This window comes from Chinchilla lanigera, unplaced genomic scaffold (assembly GCF_000276665.1).
Source record: "Chinchilla lanigera isolate Chin_1 unplaced genomic scaffold, ChiLan1.0 scaffold00001, whole genome shotgun sequence".
NCBI classification, from domain to species: domain Eukaryota; kingdom Metazoa; phylum Chordata; class Mammalia; order Rodentia; family Chinchillidae; genus Chinchilla; species Chinchilla lanigera.
This window is the reverse complement of record NW_004955402.1, coordinates 9,460,581-9,484,751: the sequence shown is the minus strand read 5'-3', so window position 1 is coordinate 9,484,751 and position 24,171 is coordinate 9,460,581. Positions and strand designations below refer to the sequence as shown.

General features: G+C 51.8%; 1 protein-coding gene across 1 annotated transcript in view; it reads right to left on the bottom strand.

Annotated features, from left to right (window-relative positions):
- Colec12 (collectin sub-family member 12) overlaps positions 1-24,171 on the bottom strand; it is a 169,538-nt gene that overhangs the window by 130,205 nt on the left and 15,162 nt on the right. The window contains exon 4 of the mRNA XM_005373148.2: positions 16,281-16,331. Coding sequence (XP_005373205.2) covers positions 16,281-16,331 — 51 coding nt within the window. The remainder of the gene's footprint in view (positions 1-16,280; positions 16,332-24,171) is intronic.

Below are 24,171 nucleotides of genomic sequence, written 5' to 3'. Positions count from 1 at the left end.
AGTGTAAAACTGCATTTCTGTGAAATAGCCACAACAGACAAATCCCTTATGAGGAGCCATGTGGTCACCAAGGATGAGGGGTGACAGGCGCTGGAGGGAAGGGGCACAGCTACCTGGTGCAAAGTTTCTTTCAGGAGCGATGAAAGTGTCCCAAGCTGATCTCGGTGGCGGCTGCACCAGCCTCAATACTGAAAGCCACGGAATACTTTGAGTGAAGTGTGTGATGGCCACGCCTCTCTGAAAGGCTGTCCTGAAGTAGCGGAGGAGGACTTCCGCCCAGCACCACGCGCTTCTCACTCTGTCCCGCGGCTGCGAGTGTGACCAGTGGAAATCGGTGTGTGAGCGTTCTACCAACACAGACCACGGTTCACTTGTTGAAGCCTGTATGTTTCTTTACTTGAAAAGGTCAGAGGAAGTCAGCTCCAGTTTAATTTCTCCCTACCCGGGGAGGCCTGCCATCCCAGCCCTAGGGAGGCTGAGGCAGGAGGATTGCCCTCAGTTCCAGGCCTTCAGCACGTGGGCTACAGAGTGAGTTCAAGGCCAACCTGAATCACAGAGCAAGGGTGTGCCTCAGAAAAAGAAGAAGAAAAAAATACAGGAAGTGCAACACCTCAGGCGTCAGGCCTCCCTGGCAACAACGCAGGGATCAGGCCTTTACCCGGGTGAAGGGGAGGTAAAGGCGCGTGGGGGAGCGGGTGGCAGGCCATGCCCACACTCCCACCGAGACCGTCCCCCTGCTTCTGCCATCCCGCTGCTGCGGCCCTCCTCTGGCCCTTTCACCGCTTGCACGGGCGCCGGTCTATCTGCCCTGGAAAGCGGCGGACACTGGGAGTTCCGCCCCGGGCTCCTTTTACAGTGTTTTGCCGCAGGCTGGGTTTGTTGTCATCCTGTTTTCCCCTCGACCATACATGCTTCCTGGCACAGCCGCGGGGTGTAGACCGCAGGCTGGAGGGGGGCTGCGGGGGCCTCTCCCCGGGCACGCGCAAGGCCCAGGCTTTGACCCCGGCAGCGCAGAGAATAAATCCGCAAGAGCGCTTGCTGTCTGCACCTGGCTACCGACTGCCGCACGGAAAACACTGAGCAATCATCAGCGAAACCGAAGTAGTGGGGCTACTAAAATTAAAGAGGCCGGAAGTCACACTCGGGCAAAGTCTCATGTCAGTGCCGTGAACGGCGTGGCAGGCGCGCAGCACGCGCGTCCCGGGGCCTCGGCCGGCCGCTCCCTCTGACCCGGCTCTCCAGGGTCGGATGCCATCGGCTCTCCTGGGAGCCAGCGCCGGGCTGCAGCAGCTCGCTTCGGCGTCCTGCCTCTCCGCCGCCTCATTCCGGGTGTCACAGTCCATCGTCTGCGCAGCCACCGTGCACAGCTTTGACAGCGCGCTCCGCACCCACTCCGCTCCTTCTCCGGTGATCCGCCCGCTCTGCGCCCCTGCGCCCTGAAACACGCAGGAGGCCTGCCGTCTCGGGGGGCCCCGCCGAGTCCCTCCGCCTGGTTTCTGGGGTGCCCGGCCCCAACCCCACACCCACACCCCAGCAGGAGGTTCGCCGCCCCGATTCTTTCCTTCCCGTCCCGCGGGCGCCCCAGGCCCACTCCTCCCTCTGCCTGTGCGCCGCCCGGGCGGCTCCTTCTCCTCTCCTGACTTCTCGCATTTGGCTCTTCCTCACCGCCAGCCCGCACGGAGAAGCTGCCTCGACGATTTACTACCGGCTCCAGCAGTCACCCTGACTCCTGACTTGGCTGTACCGTTCTTGAGAACTGACCGTGATTTACTCTTGCGAATCCTCCAGGGCACCTGGGGCCTGTTAGTTGCCTCATAAACAGCATCGGATGACAGGAACTTGCTGGGGGGTCCAGAGGCGGTGTGGGTGTTTCCCTCCCGGGCTGCACAGCCCCCTCTGCTTTCTCATGAAGTTAGGGACAGCTGTCCCACGGTGCCCACGGGGAAGGACCCTGGCAGATACAAACCCTGCAGATGCCTGAGCCCCTCATATAAATAGTGAAGTATTTGCATTTACCTGTGTGCACCCTCCTGTAGCCTTTATATCACCTCTAGGTGGCTTGTAACACCCAACAGCCAGAGGCAGTGTGCTCACCTGTGATCTCAGCACTCAGGAGGCTGAGGCAGGAGAGGAACTCAGAGTTCAAGGCTAGCCTGAGCTACATTGTGAATTCAAAGCCAGCCTGGGCTAGAGAGTGAGACCTGTCTCCAAAAAATAAGAAAATAAAACAAACACCTAACACAATGTAAATGCCGTGTAAATAGAGGTTCCACTGTATTGTTTAGGAAATGACAGAAGTCTGTATGGGGCCAGTTCAGATGGGGGCTTTGTTTTTCCGAGGCAGAGTCTTGCTACATAGTCCAGGCTGACCTTGGACTATGTAGTTCAGGGTGGCCTCAAACTCACGGCCATTGTCCTGCCTCAGCCTCCTCAGTGCTGGGGTTATGTGCCCCTGACTTGGCAGCAGGTTTTTCTCATACACATTTCCTACCCACAGTCGGTCGAATCCACGGGTACTGAAGGAGCACACACAGGGCCGCTGGGCTCGGTGCTCACGGACAGTACTCATGTCCCTCTTCTGCCTCTTCCACCAGGGCCTTGCTCCCACGTGCCGCCTGCTGACTTCACCTGAACGCCCTCGCCCAAGCTCATCCCTCTGAACGGCTTTAGCCCAGGGTTTCCCTTGGCTCTTCTCTGTCCTCAGAATAACTGCAGGATCTGGGTCCTCTGTTATCTTCTATTCCTAGTATTTTTCAAATGATACTATCATTATCCTAGTTTTTTTTCTGTTTTCTCCCTTGCAGGACTTCAAACACCACAAATACTTGTGCAAGGGCTGAAGGTGGGGTATTAGTGTGTCCAAGGCCTGGGTTCAATCTGTAGAACCCAAAAAATAATAACTAAGAAACATTTTTTAGCCAGGTGTGGTGGTGCATACCTGTTATCCTAGCACTCTGGGAGGCTGAGACAGGAGGATTCCAAGTTCAAGTCCAGCCTGGGCAACTTAGCAACTTAGACCCTGTGTCATGATAAAAAAGGGTTGGGGATATAGCTCAGTGTGAAGGCCCTGGGCTCTGTCCCCACCATGGTGGAGGGGAGTATTGGTCACTGGTCTGTATGTTGACAATCCTGTCCCAGGGTCCAGGTGAGGACCAGGATGTAACAGGTACACTACAGATGATGCTGCATTTTTTTCTAACGCTCAGGGGAGACTGAAAACTCAAGCACACCAAGAACCGGTTTCTACTTCCAGTGAAGGTGAAGCCACAGAACTGCAGTGAGGAGTCCAGCAGCCGGGCAGCAAGGCCCAGAGAGCCGATCCACTTGGCCTCTCCACCGCCAGGTCTACAGACTCCTTCTGCAAGGGGATCTGTATTTAAAGGGGCTTCTCCTAGGATCGCACTCCCTCCAAAAGCTGGTCTACAGATGAGCCTTGTTTTTTGTTTTTGTTATTTTTTCCCGGTACCGGGAATCAAACTCATGACCTTGTGCTTATCAGGCAGGTGCTGTGCCGCTGAGCTAAATCCCCAGCCCCAATTTTTTCCTTTTTTTTTTTTTTTTTTGGTACCGGGAATCAAACTCAGGACCTTGCGCTTGCCAGGCAGGTGCTTGTGCCACTGAGCTATATCCCCGGCTCTTAGAGATGAGCCTTGTGCACCCACTTTCTCAGAAGATGAACACAGATCTAAACACGAGCCTTAGCTCTGAAAAGTTTGTGTCCGGCCTTTCTTTCTAAGCTCCTGTTCCACAGCTGAGAAACTTCTTCCTCAGACGAGGTAATCAGACCCAAGCTCCGTAAATCTTTTATATCTTTGCAATACAAGTCTTGCAACAACAATTCACTGATTTCAGCTTAATTTTATAGAAAGAAAAGCAATCTGATGAAATAATTCCCCGAAATTACATGTGATTAGCAGTAACCGTCACCATTTCTAGAACATCCTGGTATTTCTGTACTTTGAAAGAAGCCTATCATCTTAATTAAGTGTAAGCAAAAAATAAGGAGGGGTACAATTTTGAAGCACATGGAGCTTCCTGGTAGCTTGAGCAACTAAGATCAGGGGCCACCCCCGAGAGACTGCCAGGGGTCGCCGCCTCCCTCGTCTGCTCCCTCGGACACTAGAAATTCTCTGACCTCCGCCCCGTTTGCAGTGGCTCTGGTCTGTCTTCTTCCCTTCTCAGACCCAGCCCTGCTTTGAGTTTTACTTTCTCTGGATGTGATTCTGTGCCTGTGACTTCCAGCTTGATCATGACCTACGCCCGTCTCCCCAGAACTCAACTGCAGGGCGCACATTCAGAGCGAGGTGTGCCAAACCAAGAGCTTTGGAAATATTCAACAAAGCACCTTGAGGACACGGCACATTACAATGACTCAAAATACATTACTCTTTCTTTCTCAGACACAGTGCTATCGCTAGGAGCCCTGAGAGCTGGGTGCAGTGGCGCATGCCTGTCATCCCAGCACTTGGGAGGCTGAGGCAGGAGGATCACTGTGAGGTTAAGGCCACTCCAGTCTACCATAGTGAATTCAAGACCAGCCTGAACTACTCATGAGACCCTGTCTCAAAAGCAAACAAACAAATAAATAAAAATATGCAAGGGGTCGCTTACTCCCTTCTTTCTAAGTTTCCGGCTCTTGGGAACTAAGATTCCTTATACTTTAGTATTCAGGAACCCCAAATTCTTCAGCTCTACCCAGTGTGGGCGTACCTAAATCCATCTCCTCAAAAACAAAAACAAAACAGATTTTCAATTTACTATAGCAAAACCTTTCTGGGTGTAATTAGAAACAGAAAAGAAATTTTGAATACTCATCCTTTTTTTTCTCCCTTTATTTTTTGCCTCCTTCTAATGCTGACTCGCAATTTTCAAAGTGAAGTTAACTATTTACCAAAAAGCTGTGAGGGAAGGAACTAACCTAACAGTTTCCCAGATGGGAAGAGTCTCAGCGCTTTCAACACACGGATGGCCCCATTTTGCACAACCACAATCCTGCAGGGAGAAAGAAGGCCCCACGCCCAGGGGACCAGCTGGTGCCTTTTGCCTTTCCTTGGTGAATTCTTGTACTTGGTCACTCACCAGAAAAGCAAAGAAAGTCAGAGCTCCCCACAGATCTTATTCCAAAGAGGGGACCAGATCCAGTGATTTCATTTTGCTGATAACTTGGGAATTTATATTTTCACTCAGTACGTTCTCTGCTAACATGAGCAGCGCAGAAAACAAAAACAAAAAACTCATAACCTGGTAAATATAAATACATTACTTGGTTGGGAGAAACCAACAAATTTCTTTGTTTGTTAATGGAAATATTATACTTTCTATTAAATGTACAAGCATCTTTATTTGAATAGTTATCCGCTGATTTTACGAAGCTTGGACAGAAAACATGTTTGATTCTAAAGACCTGCAATAACTTTTATTCCAAACACTTACCCTTAGAAAATGTTTCAGCACTTACACAGTGACCTGAAGGGGACACAGAAGCAAATGGAAAACCAGTAACCCTAAGAGCACTAAAATTCTGAGCAAAACTGATGAGAAAAGAGCTTGTCACTTGCCGATTTTTACCAACTAAATTCACATCGGGTACCTGGGAAAATACATCTAAAAGGAGGGCGCAAAATATCTACTTAGACTTGAAGTAAAAAGGAAAAAAAAGTGATCTATGTTAAAATTCAAACGCAGTGACGGAGTAGGTCATTAAACCGATCACAGTATCGATGTAAATCTCTAACACAGCTGTGATGTATGGAAACTCTGAAATCTATTATTTGGCCGAGTTCACATAGGTAATTAAATACAGCAAAAGAAAGACTGTAATTCCGATCTCCGCTTCCAGTTCAGCAGTCTTCAAATAAGCATAAGCACACTCGTGCACACACACATGCACACGTGTGCCTGCACACACTCATGCAGTATGTACAAGCAGAAGGAGTATGAGGATGTACAACTGAAGTACTCAATCTGCAGACTGCTCTCTGTTTTTGAAACTAGTTCTCTAATACTAAGTATTTACGCAGTACTCTTTAAGTATCAGGCAGTGTGCAAAACACTCTCTCACAAGGCCCGCTTACTTCCTCCCAGTGGTCCTGACACTCAGTCTGACTCCCTACTTCCCATAATGAGAAAATGAAGACCATGGTGTAAATTTACCATTGTTTTTTAGGGTCTCGCTATGTAGCCCAGGCTGGCCTCGAACTCATGGTGATCCTCCTGCCTCAGGTAAATTTGGAAGGTACTGGGGCTCTCTGAAATCCTTACGCGTGGGCTTCGGTGTTCATAGGCGACACGTTTTGGTCTATCAAAAGTGGAACAACACCATGTGTATGACGCACACCTATAAACCCAGCCCTCAGGAGGCTGAGTCGGGAGGATGGCCAGGAATTCTAGGCCAGCCAGGGAGAAACAGCGAGCCATATCAAAAAAAAAAAAAAAAAAAAGGAACATAAATGCTGCTGAGTGTGAGTAGACTCGCTGGGCCAAGTCTGGAAACAGCTGTGGCAGACAGTGTGTGCAGCACACGGACACAAAAACACCTTCACCTCACCCCCAGCCCTTCCCAAGGGGCAAAGGAAGGGGACTGTGCGTTCTCTTCTCTTGCACAACCAAGACGGCCGGTCCACCGGTCCACCCCAGTGAACAGCAGGCAGGGGCAGCTCCGCCCGGCAAGTGGGACCTACTGTGCCTGCTGAAATTCTGCGGCTGGGAGGGGAAGCAACTGGTAGAGCTGACTGGTGTTTTTGGGTTTTTTCTTTTTTATGTAAGTACTCCGCTGTTTGAAACGTGTCTGCGTGTCTGCTTTCCATTTACTTTGAAATTCCTGGAGGCAAAAGCCACGTCTCCTTCTTTACTGCACATGATGCCTGATACATCATGGACGGTTAATAAATGTCACATCATTTTCACACTGCACTGACTGGGAACGACATTTCCCCCAGGAGTCCTGCTCGCTTTCACTTCGCAGCAAGTCTCGTGAAGTGCGTACACTGCCCCCAAAATGGCCCACTCTCTGGGGCTGCCGCTCTTCCCAAACTCTTGCTACATGGCACCCCTTCCTCCCTGAGCCAATGGACTCCCCCTCACTCCTCTTTTCTTTTAAAGGCAAAGTCTCACAATTAGCCCAGGCTGGCCTTGAACTCTCGGTGCTCTTCCTGCCTCAGCCTCCTGAGTACTGGGACTGTGACCACACCCTGCTCACCCCACTCTTTTACTCACTCCCACCTGCAGAATTCATATGGGGATCTCTGACCCCCTATTTCCTACCACTTTCAGCATAAAACATCAATGCCCAACTCTACACACATCCATATGTGAGCCTTCTGGGAATGGCCCTGAGGAAGCATCACTATCAACATGAATATTTTTAAAAGAAAACTTTGGGTTTTTTTATAAGGATTTTTAAAAAATAACTCTTGGTTAGTCAGGCATAGTAGCATGTGTTATCTGTACTCCCAGTTCTGAGAAGGCTGAGGCAGGAGGACTGCAAATTCAAGGCTGTCCTGGACTACACAGTGAAACTTATTTCAAAAACAAACAAAACCTGTCTTTTGAGAAATTAGAAGGAAAGAGGAAATCTAAATGCTGATGGTAATAAATAAAATGATCAAGAACAAGGGCTTTGTTTTATCTCTGCGCCCCGTTTCACGGCCCATGGAAGGCATTCAATGGATGTGTATCGGAATTATAAGTATTCATATTTCTTTGCAATTATTTCCAAAAGAAATCCAACAGTACAACTTCTGTACCAAAAAAATGAGGCAGCACAATCATTATTTCTTGATATTCCTTATCAAACAGCCCAGGTAAAGTGCTAAATAAGAGATCTTAGAACATTCTCTTCCGAGCACAGACTGAGACCCAACTAAGGGGAAGAAGAACATGGTTATCTCACAGGAGGGTGCAGAGCTTAGACAGAAGACCGAAGGTCTATCCTATCAGCAACCAGGGCTGGAAGTGTAGCTCAGTGCTAGATCATGTGCTTAGCCTACGGCAGGCCCTAGGTTCAGCTCTCAGCACCAAACAAGTTAGAATTCAACAAACCAGACGTTATTATTTCTACATTTTCATATTTCACAGAGCAAGAAAGACATGTTTGAAAGTTCATTTCAGATAACAGAGGTTTCAGAGCCTCCTTGGGTGCTGGGAATAAAAGCGCAGCCCGCATTTCCACCAGAACTTCTGCAGACTTCCGAGCTCCAACCCCGCTTTGCCTGCAAGTCTGAATTCCTCCATCATCCGCAGCACGTGAAAGAAAATGATCTGTGTATAAAAATACTCACACTCGTAAGTTTAAAAAAAAAAAACAACTATTCGAGTGCATGCAAAGGGAAGCTTGTCTCCAGAAAAGCCAAGTGTCGGTACTGAAAACTCTACAGAAAGGAAATCCTGGAAAACGTCTTTGTGGTGATGGCTCAGGACAAGAGACCGGTTTCACAATTGCCTGGGGCCCAAGCTGTGTTCACTAACATCTGGGGCTTTTTTTTTTTTTTTAAGTTCCTCTTTTTTATGCAAAGAAATTCCTTTAAAAATCCGCTTGACACTATAGAGAATGCTACACTCTGGGAAACAAAATCACCTCTGTTCACTCATCCATTTGCTTCTCTACTGTGCTGATTTATTCTGCAAGGTTTCTCTTTTTATAAACGAACAACTCTCACGTCTGAGAGCCCAGTGCTTTGTAGCTCTGCTTACCACGGAGCTACAAACAAATAAAATTTTATTTTATTTTTTTGGTACCAGGAATCACACTCAAGACCTTGCACTTGCCAGGCAGGCGCTTGTGCCATTGAGCTATATCCCTGGCAACAAATAATATTTTAAAAATAAAATATTTGGGGGTGCACACTGAATAGAGATGGAACAAATGAGAAATAATGGGTCAGAGCATAATACAATTATGTTGCTGTTTGACGATATTTAATTACTGCACAGTTAATGTTAAATTCTAAATGTGCTGATAGCGTCTATGTGGACAGCGGTGCTACGAGCTCCAGGAGCAATGCGAGGGCTTGGACTCCGCACCCCGTGCAGTACCCGCTGCACAGGACCGGCCCCAGCCAACCACAGTCCCTGCCTGTCCCTGCCCGTCCCTGCCCGTTACAGTTCAGGACGGGGCTGTTCTGCAAGATCAGCGCACGAAGGCTGCCTGGGCGTGTCCTGGGAAAGTGTCCTTGCTCCCCAAAAGATAACATGGATGCTGCATTCGTCTCCCCGCTACCTGGAACTACTGCCGCTGCCCTGCGACCCTTTCCACAGCTCCATTTAGGTGCAGGGCCCTGCTGCAAGGACGAATGGACACAGTTCTCAGCTCTCACCGGGCTGGGCCACAGGTGGCACCCTAGGTGGGGCACTGAGGCTCCCGTGTCTCAGCCATCTCGCTGGCGACCGCAGGGCTGGCACCACACAGCCTGTTCAGCCCCCGGCGGTCATGTTCCTTTGCGACACTGCTGCCTCCCGACTCCTGAAGGAGGAGGAAGGCTGCCCTTCCCTGCGGTCGCACCCCTCCTTAGGCTGGCTCTGCGCTGGTGGCCACCAAGCCTTCACCTTCTGAAAAAGCCCCGCAATGAAAGAGACTGCTTAGGAATTTCCGGAAGCAAGGTCAGCCTCGATGCAGGGCAAAGAGCAGGAGGTGAGGACCACGGGGAGTACCGGCGGAGGGAGGAGCTCAGGTGGGAGGAGCTCAGGAGGGAGGAGCTCAGGTGGGAGGAGCTCAGGTGGGAGGAGCTCAGGTGGGAGGAGCTCAGGAGGGAGGAGCTCAGGAGGGAGGAGCTCAGGTGGGAGGGTGGGGCAGGAAGCCTACAGGCTACACAGGGGAGCTGGGCTACACCACGCAAGGGGTGAGAGCAGCCAGGGACTTCGAGCCGCAGCCCAGCGCAGCCCTGCTACTCCCCGGCCCCTCACACCCGCCACGTGCAGGTTCCGCGTCTGCACACCCTGCCAGGAGGCTGCTCTTGCCGTCCCACCTCGCAGCTGGGCAAAGTGAGGCCGAGCAAGGTCTGGCGACTTGCTGGGAAGCAGGGCCATCTGCTCCCAGCCTGGCTCCCCGGCCACCCACCACGGGCACCAGAGAAGTGGCAGGCTCCTGTTCCCCAGCCCTCGGAGGGCAGGAACCACTGCCTCCCGCAGCTCTCCTGCCCCGGCCGCCCGCCGAGCCAATGTCTCCAGTCAGTCCTCTAGGGAAAGTGCGGAGTTCGCGTGTTTCAAGCGGCCGGGCTCGGAGCGTGGCCCAAGGAAGAACCCCTTCCCACGCCGCCGCCCCCCGCCTCGCCCCCCAGACAACTGAATGTCTTCATGCTGTCTTCACAGGAAAAAAACGGCCAAGTATATTTTCTTCTTTAGTTTTTCCAAAAATAAAACCAAACCACATTCGGCTTCAACCTAATTGTTGGAAAAACAAATGACTCCCTCTCCCCTCCCTCCCACACCCTCGCCAGCATTCACCAGCGAATGAAAAACAGGGGAGGCGGGCAGGGAGTGGATTCTAGAGCGGCTGGAAAATCCAGGGCTCAGTACGACGCGCACGATGAAATTATGAAACGGGAGACATGGTGAAGGAGCTGCTGACTTGCCCCACATGTACGGGGACTGACTTTCCCTCGCAGAATCTTGGGGTGCTCCGAGAAGGAACACGTCTGGGCAACGCGAAGTGCTGAGGGCAGTGGAAAGACCCTGGGGTCTGAAATCGGGTTTGGTTGTGTTTTCTTGATGCTGGAGGTGGAACCCGGGCCTCGCTCAGGCCAAGCACGCGGCACCCACACCCGCCGCCCCTCGCAGTTGGGTTTCACTCAAACCTGGGCCGCAGAGCTGGGCTTCAAGAGCCGGAGCTTGCTCCTGAGCAGCCTCAGGCAGCGCCCACCTGAACGACTTCAGAGACTTAAATGATCACAGGGGAAAAACCGCCTGGCACATAGGTGATATTCGAAAAAGGGAGCTCCACGGTTTCTTTCATATGAAAATGGTTTTTTAAAAATCAAATGATATGGAAGGCAAGGAGGATCTGGCCTGGCTTCTTAAGAAGGGGAACCTGGGCGCACACTGTTGGCAAATAAGGTTGCAGATTTCTATCACTGATGATGATGAGAATGGTGAAACCTCTTCGGGTGATTTAGAAGAAAGCCGAAGACCGCTGAACTCCCCTGCGTGGGTCGTGGGGGGGCAAAGGTCAGATGAGCTCTGCCTGAGAATCTCTTTGGTGTCCACTTGTCCTGTCACCTGACACCACATTTTTGGGAGATCAGAAATACCAACTCCGCTAGGATTCCCAAATCTCATAAATAAAGCCGTCCCCCGCTCCTGCTAAGTAATACAAACGGCTTTGAACATTTCAAAGAAACCCTCCAAAGGGCACCAAGTCAAATCCCGTCCCCTTCCCTCCGCTCATCAACCCCGTCCTTTGCCTCCTGTTACCGCTTCCCGTCTGGAAAAGGTGCTGCTGACAGCCGGGTCTCAGCTGGGCCCACGGAGCCCTTTCCTGCGGGAAATGATGGAAATTCCTGGCATTCTCATCTCTGTTGGTCAACTGCGCAGCGTCAGCCTCCTGAGGGCGGGGGAGAGGGGTGCTCAGCCCTCCTCGATGTTGGAGGAGGACAGCTTCTCACTGGCACCCTCCCTAAACCGGAAGAGGAAGCCAGGCTTCCCAGAAGAGTCCCTAGATGTGAGTGTTCACTTTGAGCAGCTTGCCAAAGTCACCTCGGCATCCCCTTGGTAGACTCTTTCAGGCAGTCCTCTCTGCACTGGGCTGGGGGTGCAGCTCAGTGGGAGAACTTAGCATGCACAAGGCCCCAGGTTCGAGTCCCAGCACTACCAGTAGATTCAGCCCTGGATTGTACTGTTAAAAATACTCTTGTTACCAGGTATGATGGTGCATGCCTGTTATCCCAGCACTCGGGAGGCTGAGGCAGGAAGATGGAGGATCATTGCAAGTTGCAAGTTCAAGGCCAGCCTGAGCTACGAAGTCAGAGGAAAACTCTGTCTCAAAAAAAAAAAAAGAAAACCTCTTGGCATCTTGAGTGCAGCCGCACCTAACTGCAGTGCAGCTACTTGGGAGCCTGAGGCGGAAAGATCATTTGAGGGGTTCAAGGCCAGCCTGGGTTACATACAGAAGACCCTGTCTCTCCATCCACAAAGATACCATCCTTGCTGATCTGAAATTATTTTTCAGGGTAAGGAAAAAACCAGGTTTACTTGAAGCTATAGCTATAAGTGGGCTGTGAAGTTGTGGATAAACACAACTAACTGTTCAAGGACACACTTTAAAGAGCAAACTTACAGGCCTGAAAGGAAAAGGCATCTGATGACACACGTTTTGGCCTGGAACCCCTAAATACTTTTTCAGTACTTCCCTTCGAACTGTTCTGATTCATTTCCACCAAACACTTGAGCTCTGCTCCAGGGAGAATGCGTTCTTTCAGTTTTTGTTACTGTTTCAGTTTGCAGTCTTTCCGATCTTTTTCTCCCATAGCCATAGCCGTTAATAACCCCTACCCCTGAGCCGCAGGGAAGGAATTTTGTCCGTTTTGTTTGTCAAACACAATCAGCAAATGTTCCAGCTGCCCGAAGCCACTCCCTGTGAGCCCTTAAATTCACCCATGATCTTCACAGGCTGAGCCATGCACGGCTTGCTCCTCCATCAGGCCAACGTGGGCATCCGTCACACCGGGTCTCAATCCAATCAGTGACGCTCAGTCAGCCTAGTGTCCCCAGCACACACAGGGGCCGAGTGAGTCCAATACAGCAGCCCAGGGCAACCAGCCTGGTGCTAATTCTCTCTGCCTTTGAGCTACATGTGAAGATGAGGGATTCCGGGGCAGTAAATAGGATATAAGTAGAAAGGTATCATTGCTGGATGTGTCATACTCTATGGATGGGAAGTAAACATGGATAGACTGGTACCTCACATCCCAGCGAAGGAATTCTGCCAAATTGTGGCCACAGTTTCACCTCAATTAGCTCTGCAGATGGAGGCCAAGAAATGTTGACCCCCAAAGCCTGATTAAAGCCTGAAAATGCTCCCTTAATTAACTCTTCAGCATTTCCCTTCACTGGAGCTTTTGTGACAGCAGCAAATTAGTGGTGAACACATCAGACTTAACGCCGGCTCTTTTCCAGGCACCTGCCCGGGACGCTGGGAATGGGGCTAACAACTCTGACATAGGAAAGGGCTGAAGGAAAACAGAAAACAAGCGCAATAATGAGTCCAAGAATAAACAAGGGGTGATTGTGCTAAAATAATGCAACACCAGACCAGATCACCGGAAAGGGCCATGCATTTTGTTCTTTAGGATAATACTATGCCGAAGTTGAAAATGCAGAATATTACGATAGAAAGAGCCTTGACTTTACATAGCAAATGCTTCTGAACAACTCTGGAAATAAGCGGACCCGGTAATGACTTGCTAAAACAACGGCCCCCTTGTACAGAGAATAATGAACCCCTGGCTCATCTGTAGGCCAACAGACTTGAGCTGTGTTTAGTGTACTTGCATAAACAAGACATGCCTAAAATCAGAAATTAGACAACAGCTAACCTCTGTGTTACCTGGTCTCCTTTTACAAAAATGAAAGCCTGCACACACACACACACACACACACACACACACACACACAAATGCGGGCGCACCACAGCGTCAGGTATCTCGTGTAACCTCACAGATCTGCAAGGCAGACTTCCCTCCCAGGGGGTGTCACTTGCTTACTGGGCGAAGGCAGCACCTGAGGCTCACAGAGTTGAAGTAACTGGTGTCCAGTCACAAGAGTCACTAGGAACAGGACCTAGAGAGAGGCCTAGCCCATCTCCAGACACCTTCTAGCCCCGCCTCACTACCAACCCGCCACACAAAAGGGGCAGATCTCTAAAGGCTGACATGTAGCCATACCTGAGGGAATGGGTTCTTAGCTGCTGCTCAATTCGACAACCAGATGTGGCCTCTTCTTAGGAACCAACACCTACTTCCGTTTGAAGAAACAGGTCCCACCTCCTAGGCCCTGTAAAAGTGGCCAGGCCTCCCCAGGGGGGCCCAACTGGGTGCCCAGCCAGGTCCTCCACCAGGACACCAGCCATTGAGCTAGAAGGTGGAGAGACTTCTAATGGCCCAGCTAACTCACCTAAACAGGGGCACAGTCTCTCCTGTCTGTAAAATTAAAGGCTGATTTAAATCACCTCAAATCATCCTTAAACTCCTACTCTAGCCCTAGGTTGGATTTCCATCACACCACTGTGCCTCCAAGCTGGTTCCAAGGATTCCCCACCTCAGGCACAGCTCCTGTCACCCACTCCGAGGTTTCCGTTTCCATTCGGCCCTGTCCTCGGTTCGGTACTGCTCTCCTCCCGCCTCTCAGTTCCTGTTCTCCTCGGCCAGTAAATTCTGTCTCCTGAATCATCAGCTGGCAATTCTCACATCACACTTTAACCTGCAAATTAAAATCTCTTCAGCAACATACTGTTTTTTGTGTTTTTCACCAAATCCCTACCGATCTAGCTAGTTATGATTGTAAATTAATGAATTTCCCCAGGCTGGAGATTTAGCTCAGCGGCACAGAGCCTGCCTGACAAGCGCAAGGTCATGAGTTCGATTCCCAGTACCGGAAAAAAAGAACTTTCTCTCGAGGTCACTCTTTTTAAAGAGACTTTTTCTCCTTTATTTTACTAATTTATCTATTTATTTATTTATCTATTTATCTTTGACACTGGATCTCGATATGCCCCCCAGGCTGGCCTTGAACCCCAAGGCGCTCCTCTGCGAGCGCTGGGACTACAGGGATGCGCACCATGCCCGGCTCAGGACCTTTTCGCTTGATGCTTCACACTTCTACTGATTTCCACACTGTGCAGACATCAGTCCATGCTGCCTTGTTCTGGCCACTTTGAGCGCCCTCTTATCTCTGCCTTTTGATGTTTTGGTTTTGTGTTTCGTTTTCCTCTGCAATTCTTGGTTCCATCTCACTCCTGCTGCCACCTCCAGCGACTCCGCAGGGAGCAGCAGGAGGACCTGCTGCGGCCCCAGGAACAGGCCGAGTGAGGAGGAGGCGGAGGCGGAGGAAGAGGTGGGGAGAGGCCCGCGCCCACGGCGCGCCAGGGCATGAATGGAGACACCGTGGGCTCGGTGCCACCGCGTTCCCACCCCACAGGCGGCTTTCTTTCCCAGAAAGAAACAGAAGTTTCCAGAAGGAAAAATGTTCAAATAACGGGGGAGCCAGAGCAGCTGGGGGTTGTTAACACTAATCAAGGTCCAGCCAGGATTTTTTTAAGCAACAGGAAATAGATTCATTCCTTCATTCTCTCTCTCTCTCTCTCCCCCCCCACCCCTCTGCTGTAACGGACCCCAAACAGGGCGGCACAACAACACAAACTCCTTCTCTTTGCAATCTGGAAGCCTGAGGTCTGCAGCCCGCCTCCGCTGGCTGGAATGAAGCAGCTGGGTGGCTGCTGTCCTCTGGAGGCTCTGAACCCATTTCTTGGCGTTTTTCAGCTCAAGAGCCACCAATTCCTCCCCATGAGCCCCCCCACCGTCCTCCACTCCTGCTTCCGCCACACCCCTGCCGCTTGTCGTCGGACCTCCTGTGCCTGCTGCAGATTCTCCTAAGGACTCCCGTGATGGCATCTGGGGCCCACATAGGTGGCTCGGGACACTCCGCCCGTCTCAAACTCTTAACTTGATCACACAGACGACGACATTCAGGGCCCAGGATGTTGGCACCTTTGGGAGCCATGGCTCACCCGTCCCGAAGCACCTGTGTGTAGCTGGCTTTCTGGAGAAGCCTCCCTCCCTCCCGCCCACTGATGGATACTGAGCTATAGGAGCGCAGGCCTGAGCGACAGGCAAGACAGAGAATGAGGGTTTCTAAGGCACACACCTCTAGTCCCAGCAACCGCGGCAGAGGCAGGTGGATCGCCGTGAGTCCAAGGCCAGCCTGAACTACACAGGGGGATCCTGTCTCAAAACACCTAAATAAGTCAGTAAATACCGACACAGAGAAATCCCACGAATTCTGCCCCGGATTTTCCCTTTCCTGCCATACTCGGTCGCAAGCCATCTGCTCTGTATTCAGACCCACAAACATCACACCCTTCCCACACCTGGGCACAGCTCCTGGCCCACGGCCCCTCGGAGGGTGGCCGTCAGCTGCCTGTTCCACGCAGCCTCACTTCCCAAGCACCGGACCTCCGAGCCACAACGTTGCCAGGCGTGCAGGGTCCCACCGTGGGCTTATTCCCGCCTCTGAGGGCCTGTTACTGCGACCCAGGCTGAGCAGGGAGAAGACAGAGCTTTGCTGGAACTCACCAAACCTCTTGTAGCCGAAGGACTGCACCTCCTCCTCCTCTGCGAAGTCGTCTGCAGGAGAAAAGACACAGCGTTAGCCCGGCGCAGGGCACAGCGGCACAGGGGCTCGCGGCTCTGATGTTCCAGCTCTCTCCCCCGCCTCCCCCACGACGCCCATCTCAGTGGCTTCATTTCCGCTCCGGGGTGCCCAGGAGAAAGCCCGGAGCTAGACACGGGTCTCTGCACTGGCTGTGCCCACGGCCTGCAAAGCTTTCCCCAGGTCTGCCCGTTTTGCCACGCTGGGGGCTGAACCCACGGCCTTCGCAGTGAGCTGTATTTCCAGCTTGTTTTTATTTTGAGACAGGGTCTCGCTAAGTTAGACTGGCCTCGAACTTGCGATCCCCCTGCCTGAGCCGCCCGAGGACCTGGGGTTTTACGGAATGTACAAGTGTGCCCAGCCCTTCTGTTCTCAATGTACTTCTATTTTAGATCTCTGCTGCAGTGTGGCTTTACTTTCTTCTCTTTTTTTTCCCCCCTTTTTGAGACAGGGTCTCACTATGCAGTTCAGGCTGGCCTTGAGCTCACTTTGTAGCCCAGGCTGGAGTCGAACTCGAAACGATGCTCCTGCCTCAGCCTCCTGAGTGCTGGGATTACAGGCATGCGCCACCACACCTGGCAGTATGGCTCTTTCAAATTGCCCTTTTGCAGCTAGGTGTGCTGGTGCACACCTGTAATTCCAGCACTTGGGGCTGCTATGAGTTCAAGGCCACATAGCAAGACCTTGTCTCAAAAAAAAAGAAAAAAAAGGTGCCTCCGGAGCACTCAGCGGCTCTGTCACGCTGCCTTATCTCAGCATTACTCTCTGACGGCGTCCTCCTGTCTCCTGTGTGCAGGTGTGAGCTTATCACTGTCACTGTGCTGCCTGTGAGTGGGAACTTTCTACCTAGATTCCAGTGACTAAATTCCCAGTGCCTGCCTAAGGCCAAAGACTTAGTAACTGTTGAGTGAATGGCAAAGTGACCAATGTCCACGGGGTTACATCCTTAAAAGTCAAGTTCTCTGATCCAGTAGCGCTGGGCCCTGGGGCCACGGCTGCCACCAACTCTCAGGAGCCTCAGGAGGCCGGCAAAGTGCTGCAGGGACCCCCCGACCCTCCCCACACTGCTTCTGATGGGTCACGGGACCTGGCAACAGCTCCTGTGAACGTGTTCAACAGGGAGCCTGGCTGTGCGGTTCCTAAGCTCAGAGCCACCGAGGACACCAGAGAGCGGCTACGCTGTCCACACTTCTTCTGAAAGGCCCAACCCCCGTGGGCACAAGGTGACTCCTCACCACCTCCACAGAGAACTCTCACGCCACGCTTCTGCCAGCTGTGGGTCTGCAAAGGGCAAGCACTGTGCAGACAAAATGCCACATTAATTGTGCACCAAAGGACACTTTTTAACAAGTAAGAGATATCAAGGTGGCAAAGCCGGACCTTCCCCTCCATTTACAGTGGGGTTATGTCCCAATAAATCCAGTAGAAACTGGAAACACTGTAAGTCAAAATGCACTTAACACCTGCTGTGGTGGCCACACATCTATAATCCCGACGCCTGGGAGGCTGAGGCAGGAGGATTGCTGAATAGGAGAAGGGAGCTTGGGCTACATAGTGAGTTCAAGGCCAGCCTGAACTATAAAGCAAGACCCTCCTCCAAAACAAAACAAACAAAACCCCCAAGTGCATTGAACACAGGTCACCTACCCCACACCTTCGCTCAGGGTCACAGCATTCTGCAGCGCACTAGCTGTGCCCCTTGCAATCACGGGGCTGGTGGGGAACTGCTGCCACCCGGTATCACCAGGAAGTTCCGTGCTGCTTGTCACCAGCCCGGGAAAGGACCCAGATTCAAAGTACAGTTTCTACTGAATGTGTAAGTTTAAAAACTGCTGGAAGATTATTAACTCCAGACAGATCTTCAGCTTGCGCTCCGCCTAGCTCAGCCTCCCAAGGAACTGGGACAACAGGTGTGCACAGCCACGTGTTTTAGCTCGGAGTCTGGGTCTGGGAATACACCGGAGTTGGCTAGCGCTCCTGCCCCCGCCTCAGGCTCCTCCACACAGGCGGTTCACCACGGCAGCGTCTATCCAGCGCTCACTGTGGTCAGAGACCCCCAGGCCGTGGGATGAGTCACAGTCTCATCACCCAAGAAGCGCTCTGGCTATCAAGGGGAACACGAGGCTTCAGTGACAGTCTTGAGCTCCCACATGGGACATGCTTTGGCTAGAGCGGAACTCGAAATGGTACCGAGAATCCAGGACATGTGCCAATTATAACACCACGCTGAGAGCCATAGAATCGCGATTTGTTAGAAAGAATTTATAAAAACACACATGAAACTGGGCATGGTGGTGCACGCCTATAAACCCAGCACACCGAAGGCTGAGGCAGGAAGATTACAGCAAGTTCAAACCCAGCCTGGGTTGCACAGTTCAAGGCCATCCTGAACTATATATAGCATGACCCTGTCTCAAAAATAAATAGATAAATGATAAATAAAGACACAGGTGAGAAAACAATTGTTTCCAACAGAGAACCGAGAGGTGTGAGATCTTCATATTTTGCCCTTGTCTGATTATTCTGAGGACAAAAAGGGACGCTTTGGGATCTACAAGGCCAGACATTCATGACTGTCACAGTCTTCTTGTGTCTGGGTCAGAGCTTTAGCTCCTTCCGCGAGGAAGAGCATTCTTACCATCAGAATGGCCCTCGTCCCACCAACTCAGCAATCAGCTCAACAAGCACACATCAACCCCTTATTCTTTTTCTGCTCTACTTAGGAACCCAGCGTATTAATGGCCACAGAGTGGTCTATTCTCATTCATATTCTTTCTTTCTTTCTCTCTCTCTCTCTCTCTCTCTCTCTCTCTCTCTCTCTCTCTCGCTCTCTGAGACAGGGTCTTGCTCTGCACTCCAGGCCGGCCTTGAACTCACTATGTAGCCCCGGCTGGCCTCGATCTCGCCGCGATCCTCCCGCCTCAGCTTCTCCAGTGCTGGGATTACAGGCGTGCGCCACCGCACCTGGCTTACCCTCCAAGAGAAACCCTTGCCTGCCACTGCTGCTGCTGCTCAGATCCATTCACGCGCTCAGTCACTCACTCCATGCGGTCCTCAGCATCCTTGGGTACCATGGCTTAGGTGCCGCCCGCGAAACGGCGCAGTAGTAACACAGAACCTCCGGGCCTCCTCCCGTGCACTGCAGCGTCTCGATGACCCGCAATGCCTGACACGATGCAAGCGCTCAGAAGGACAAAAGGCTGGTACGCTTTATCGCATAAGGAGCAATGGCTGCGCAGGGAACACGTCTGCGCATGCTCAGTACGGACACACCTTCTTCCCCAAGTATTTCCACACGCAGCTGGCTGACCAGGGCGGGCGTCCGTGCGGGGGCAGACTGCACGCTCCGAGCCTGGCCTGGCTGGCGCCGTGTGGCTGTGTGATGCCACCCAGACCCCGGTGCGCCCTGCTGCCGAAGCCACTACCATGCCCCCTGCAGCACAGCCTCCTGGGACCCTGCGGGCTGCGGAGACCTCGCCGCAGGGCAGTGGGCTCGGGCTCCACCCCGGGCACGGGCCTGGCGTTACTGCTGTCCCCAAAGCTCTTTCCAGCAGGGTAACGGAGAGTTTGCTTGTTTGTTTGTTTGTTTTCTCTCTCGGATCTTTTTCCCACGCAGCAGCCCTTAGCCTGACTCTTCTCTCTTTCCTGAAGTTTCCCTGGGAATTTACATTGCTCATATTTTTGTTATTAAAGCAGTGCGGTTCTGTCCCTGCCTCTTCCCCCAAATAGCACACTCAATCCATCGGGGCTCAAGAAAACAAAGGCCTAGCAGGCGGCCACCCGTGCTAGTGCTCAGAAGGGTCTCCTCGTCTTGCCCGAACCCTCCTCCCAAAGGATTTGCCTTTTTCTTTCTTTTTTTTTTTTTCCTTTCACAAGGCTGAGCACTGAATCCAAGGCCTCAGCACTGAGCTACATCCCCAGCCCTTTTTATTTTAAGACACAACTTCCATAAATGGCCCAGGCTGGGCTCCCACTTGCAATCTTCCTGCCTCAGCCTCCCAGAGTGCTAGGATTACAGGTACGTGCCACTGTGCCCAGCTGGATTAGCCATTCTTATAACAGCTACTACAAGAATAAAAATATTTCTCGCTCACCCAGTACTGAAAGTCGATAGAAAATCACCCAAGATATGAGGTCAATGATTAAAACACTACGGGTAACTTCTGACTGGGATCACCCGGAAAGGACGTATAGAGGTGTTTTAGTTCAGTCTCGCTGGGTTTTGTGCTACTGGGGGAGGGTGGCTGAAAAATGATACATACTGCAACCCTTTCTGGGTAGCTCACAGTGGCTTTTTAACTATTTGGGACCCCGAGGAGCGTTAAGAGAGGGAAAACAAAAACTCCTTTGGCTTTGTTTTACTGAAGTGTTTTTAATCATTGACTCTAGATCCTCTTCTCCTATCCCTGAAAGTCAGGTGGCGTATGGGTCAGTAACGCTCTGTCTCAGTCAGCTTCAGCCACTAACAAATACCCCGACAGCCAAGCTAGACAGTTGTTTGTTCTGGCCGATGCCCTGGAGGCTCCAGTCCACGCTTCTGGGAGGCTGAGGCAGGAGCACTCCCCTCACAGCTGCACAGTGACAAAGCATAAAGGGAAGAGGCCAGGGTCCTAGGTCCCTTCTACTGTCACCCCCAATCACCTGAACCCAGCAGCCCCTCCTCAGGAACTTCCCTCTACTTCCCAGCAGGGGGCTAAGTCCCGCCCAGCCTCTGAGGGGCCTTCCAGAGCTGAATCCAGAGGCCTCCTCCCCAGGCCGGTGCCCCGCTGGGCCCGAGGAGAGATCTTCCCAGCTGCTGGCCCATTCACAAACAGCAGGGGAATCAGCTGGGTGGGCAGGGGCGCTGGGGACTTCAGGAGCCCACGGGCTCGTGGCTGTGTGGACACAGGGTGCCGCGGTCATGCAGGTGCCCGGAATTGGACGTTCCTGAGAGTGAAAGGCTACTGCAGGCCCCAAGCACCGACGGGCTGCGATTAAGGCGGACGGCCCGGCGCTGTGCGCAGCGTCACGGCCCGTCCTCAAAGCCTCCTCCTCAGCGCCTGGACCCAGAGTAAAGGCGCCCCAAGTGTCTTCAGGTGTCAGGCCTGGGAAGGTGACATTCTTCAGCAACCCATCTCCTCAGCAACAGCCTGCCTGACAGCCAGGCACGGACCCGCGGGACCGCGGGCGTGCGACACCCCGCCTGGCCGGCCCAGGTGACAAGGAACCCAGAACGGAGTGCTGCTGTGGACTTCTCTGAGCCCTGCTGCGTGAGTTCCAGACTACACGAGTTCGAGTGACTTTTCACTTAGATGTCCTAGTGGCTTGAGGGTCACACACATTCACAGACTCCGGTCAGCCTGGGGACAAAGTTTGGGGACAGCCCCGCACTTAGACTTTGCCATCCTCACCCTGCACCCCCTCCTTCTGCCTGATTTCCTGGATCTCGTTCCGATGCCACCAGATGGAAAGCCACTCGAAGCCAGGACACTTGTCACACATGTTCCCCCAGCAACCAGCAGGCTTATGGCACATGAGCGCGCTACTTCCTGTTGAAAATTACGCAAACTAGAGTTATCCAGGCCAAGATCTCTCCCACTCGCTCATGAACTCCTTAGAGGAGAAGCAGGAGACAGAGATTAAGTCTCTCTTTCTGAATCCCCATCATGTGGGGGGCAGGGACGAGAGACTCACATTTCGTCAGCACCCACTGAATGCCAAGTCTTCACATTTTGTCATGCTCCCTGTTTACAGATGCGAAGACTGAGGCCCAGAAAAGTCAGATTAATTTGATACAAGGTCTTGTAGCTCGTGAGTATCCAGACTAAGATGAGGATCCTGATGTGAGGGACTCGGGAATTGCATGCCATGAAGGTGACTGGACCCTGCTGGCTTCTGGGAAGGCTAAGAAGCAATAGTTTATACTGCAGAACCCTAAAAGGCTTAGGAGGGGCTGGGGATTTAGCTCAGCAGCACAGTGCCTGACCGGCAAGCGCAAGGTCATGAGTTCGATTCCCGGTACCAGAAACAACCAAACAAACAAAAAGAATGTAACTCAGAGGGTGATAATGGCAGGGCTAGGGGCTGGGGATTTAGCTCAGCGGCACAGCGCCTGCCTGGCAAGCACAACGTCGTGAGTTCGATTCCAGGTACCGGAAAAAAAACAAAAACAAAAAAAAATGCAGGGCTAACACAGGAGGAGCTGAACATATGTAAGAAGCAGCTGGCTCAAACCAAACAGACACGGGCTGGGGGAGGAGCTTAGTGGCAGAGTTCAAGCTTAGCACACACGGGGCCTTCAGTTCAATGCTCAGCACCACAAATAGACCAAAGAAAGACAGGCAGTAAGGTGACAGAAATACAGCGAAATGAGGCCCGTCTAGCACTGTGGATGGAAGTATAGAATTGCACAGCTGCCCCTGAAAATAGCCTCGTGGCTTCTCAAAAAATTAAACAGAGCCAGGGGTTGTGGCACACACCCATATATAAACTCAGTACTTGGGAAGTTGAGGCAGGGTTGGTGCGAGTTTGAGGCCTGGGCTACACAGTGAGCACAAGGCCAGCCTGGACTGCAGAGTGAGACCCTGTCTCAGAAAACCTCTATGAGAATTTATTATATACTGGAAGCATGTACTAATAAAAAATACAAATTGAAAAGAAAAAAAAAAAATAGTTACAGTATCACCCAGCAATTCTCCTCCTAGATACACACCCTAGAGAAAGGAAAACGTGCACACACAAAAGCCTGCACATGAATTTTATAACAGCACAAATGGGGAGATGCGTGGTCACTGTCTTAGCTACTTTTCCCTCCTTGCTGAGACAAAATACCTGACACCCAAGGTTAGGAGAGGGAAAGGTTTATTTAGCTCACAGTTTGTGGAGGTTTCGGTCAGTAATCAGCTGGCTCCAAGTCAGGGGGCACAGCAGGGGGGCAACAAGAGAATAAAGGGGAGGGGCGAGCCTCTTTTCCTCCCTTATATTGTATGCAGGCTGCCCGACCTAGGTGGGTGTCACACTCAAACCAAGCCCAGCACTAGTTAATGAGCCAATCACAAACTCAAGGTTCAGCCACCTCTGAAAAGCCCACCTGAGGCTTGGGGGGGACATCCATATGCAAACCCATAACAGGTATATTTTGGTATATCTATACAACGGAATACTATTCAGCAATAAAAAAGAATGGAGTACTGATATGTACTAACACACAGCCCTGATGACATTATGCTAAGTGAAAGAAGCCAGCGTAAAAAACATCACATTTTGTGTGATCCCACTTATATGAAATGTCTATATCAGGCAAATCTACCAGGTCCGTGGCAAATGAGCCTATAGGGAGAGAGTGACCCAGCCGTCCGCACCACCCTGTGACGCTCAGAAGCGGGTGTGAGGACACAGAGCCGAGCCGCTCCTTCCCAGCCCAGCCAGAGCCGACCCAGCCACACCACAAGATCCTGAGTGCATGAACAGCACTGCCGCACACTGCAGGCTTGGATGGTGTGGCAACAGCAGATCCTGAAAGGTAAAAGCCAGGAGAAACGCTGGAGAGCTACCCAGGCAGTGCTCCGGGGAATGGGAAGGGATCGATGGGGAAACCCCGGGGGGAAAACAGCTGTTTTCATACTAAACCTGCAGTATGAAATGAATGTGTGTGTTAACTTTGAAAAAATAAGAAATAGCTGGGCATGGTGGTCCATGCCTGTAATCCCAGCACTTAGGAAGCTGAGGCAGGAGGACCACCGTGAGTTCCAGGCCAGCCTGGGTTACATAGTGAGTCCCTGTCTCAACATCCTCGCCCCCCAAAAACACCCTCAGCAGACATATGCTTTGGGAACA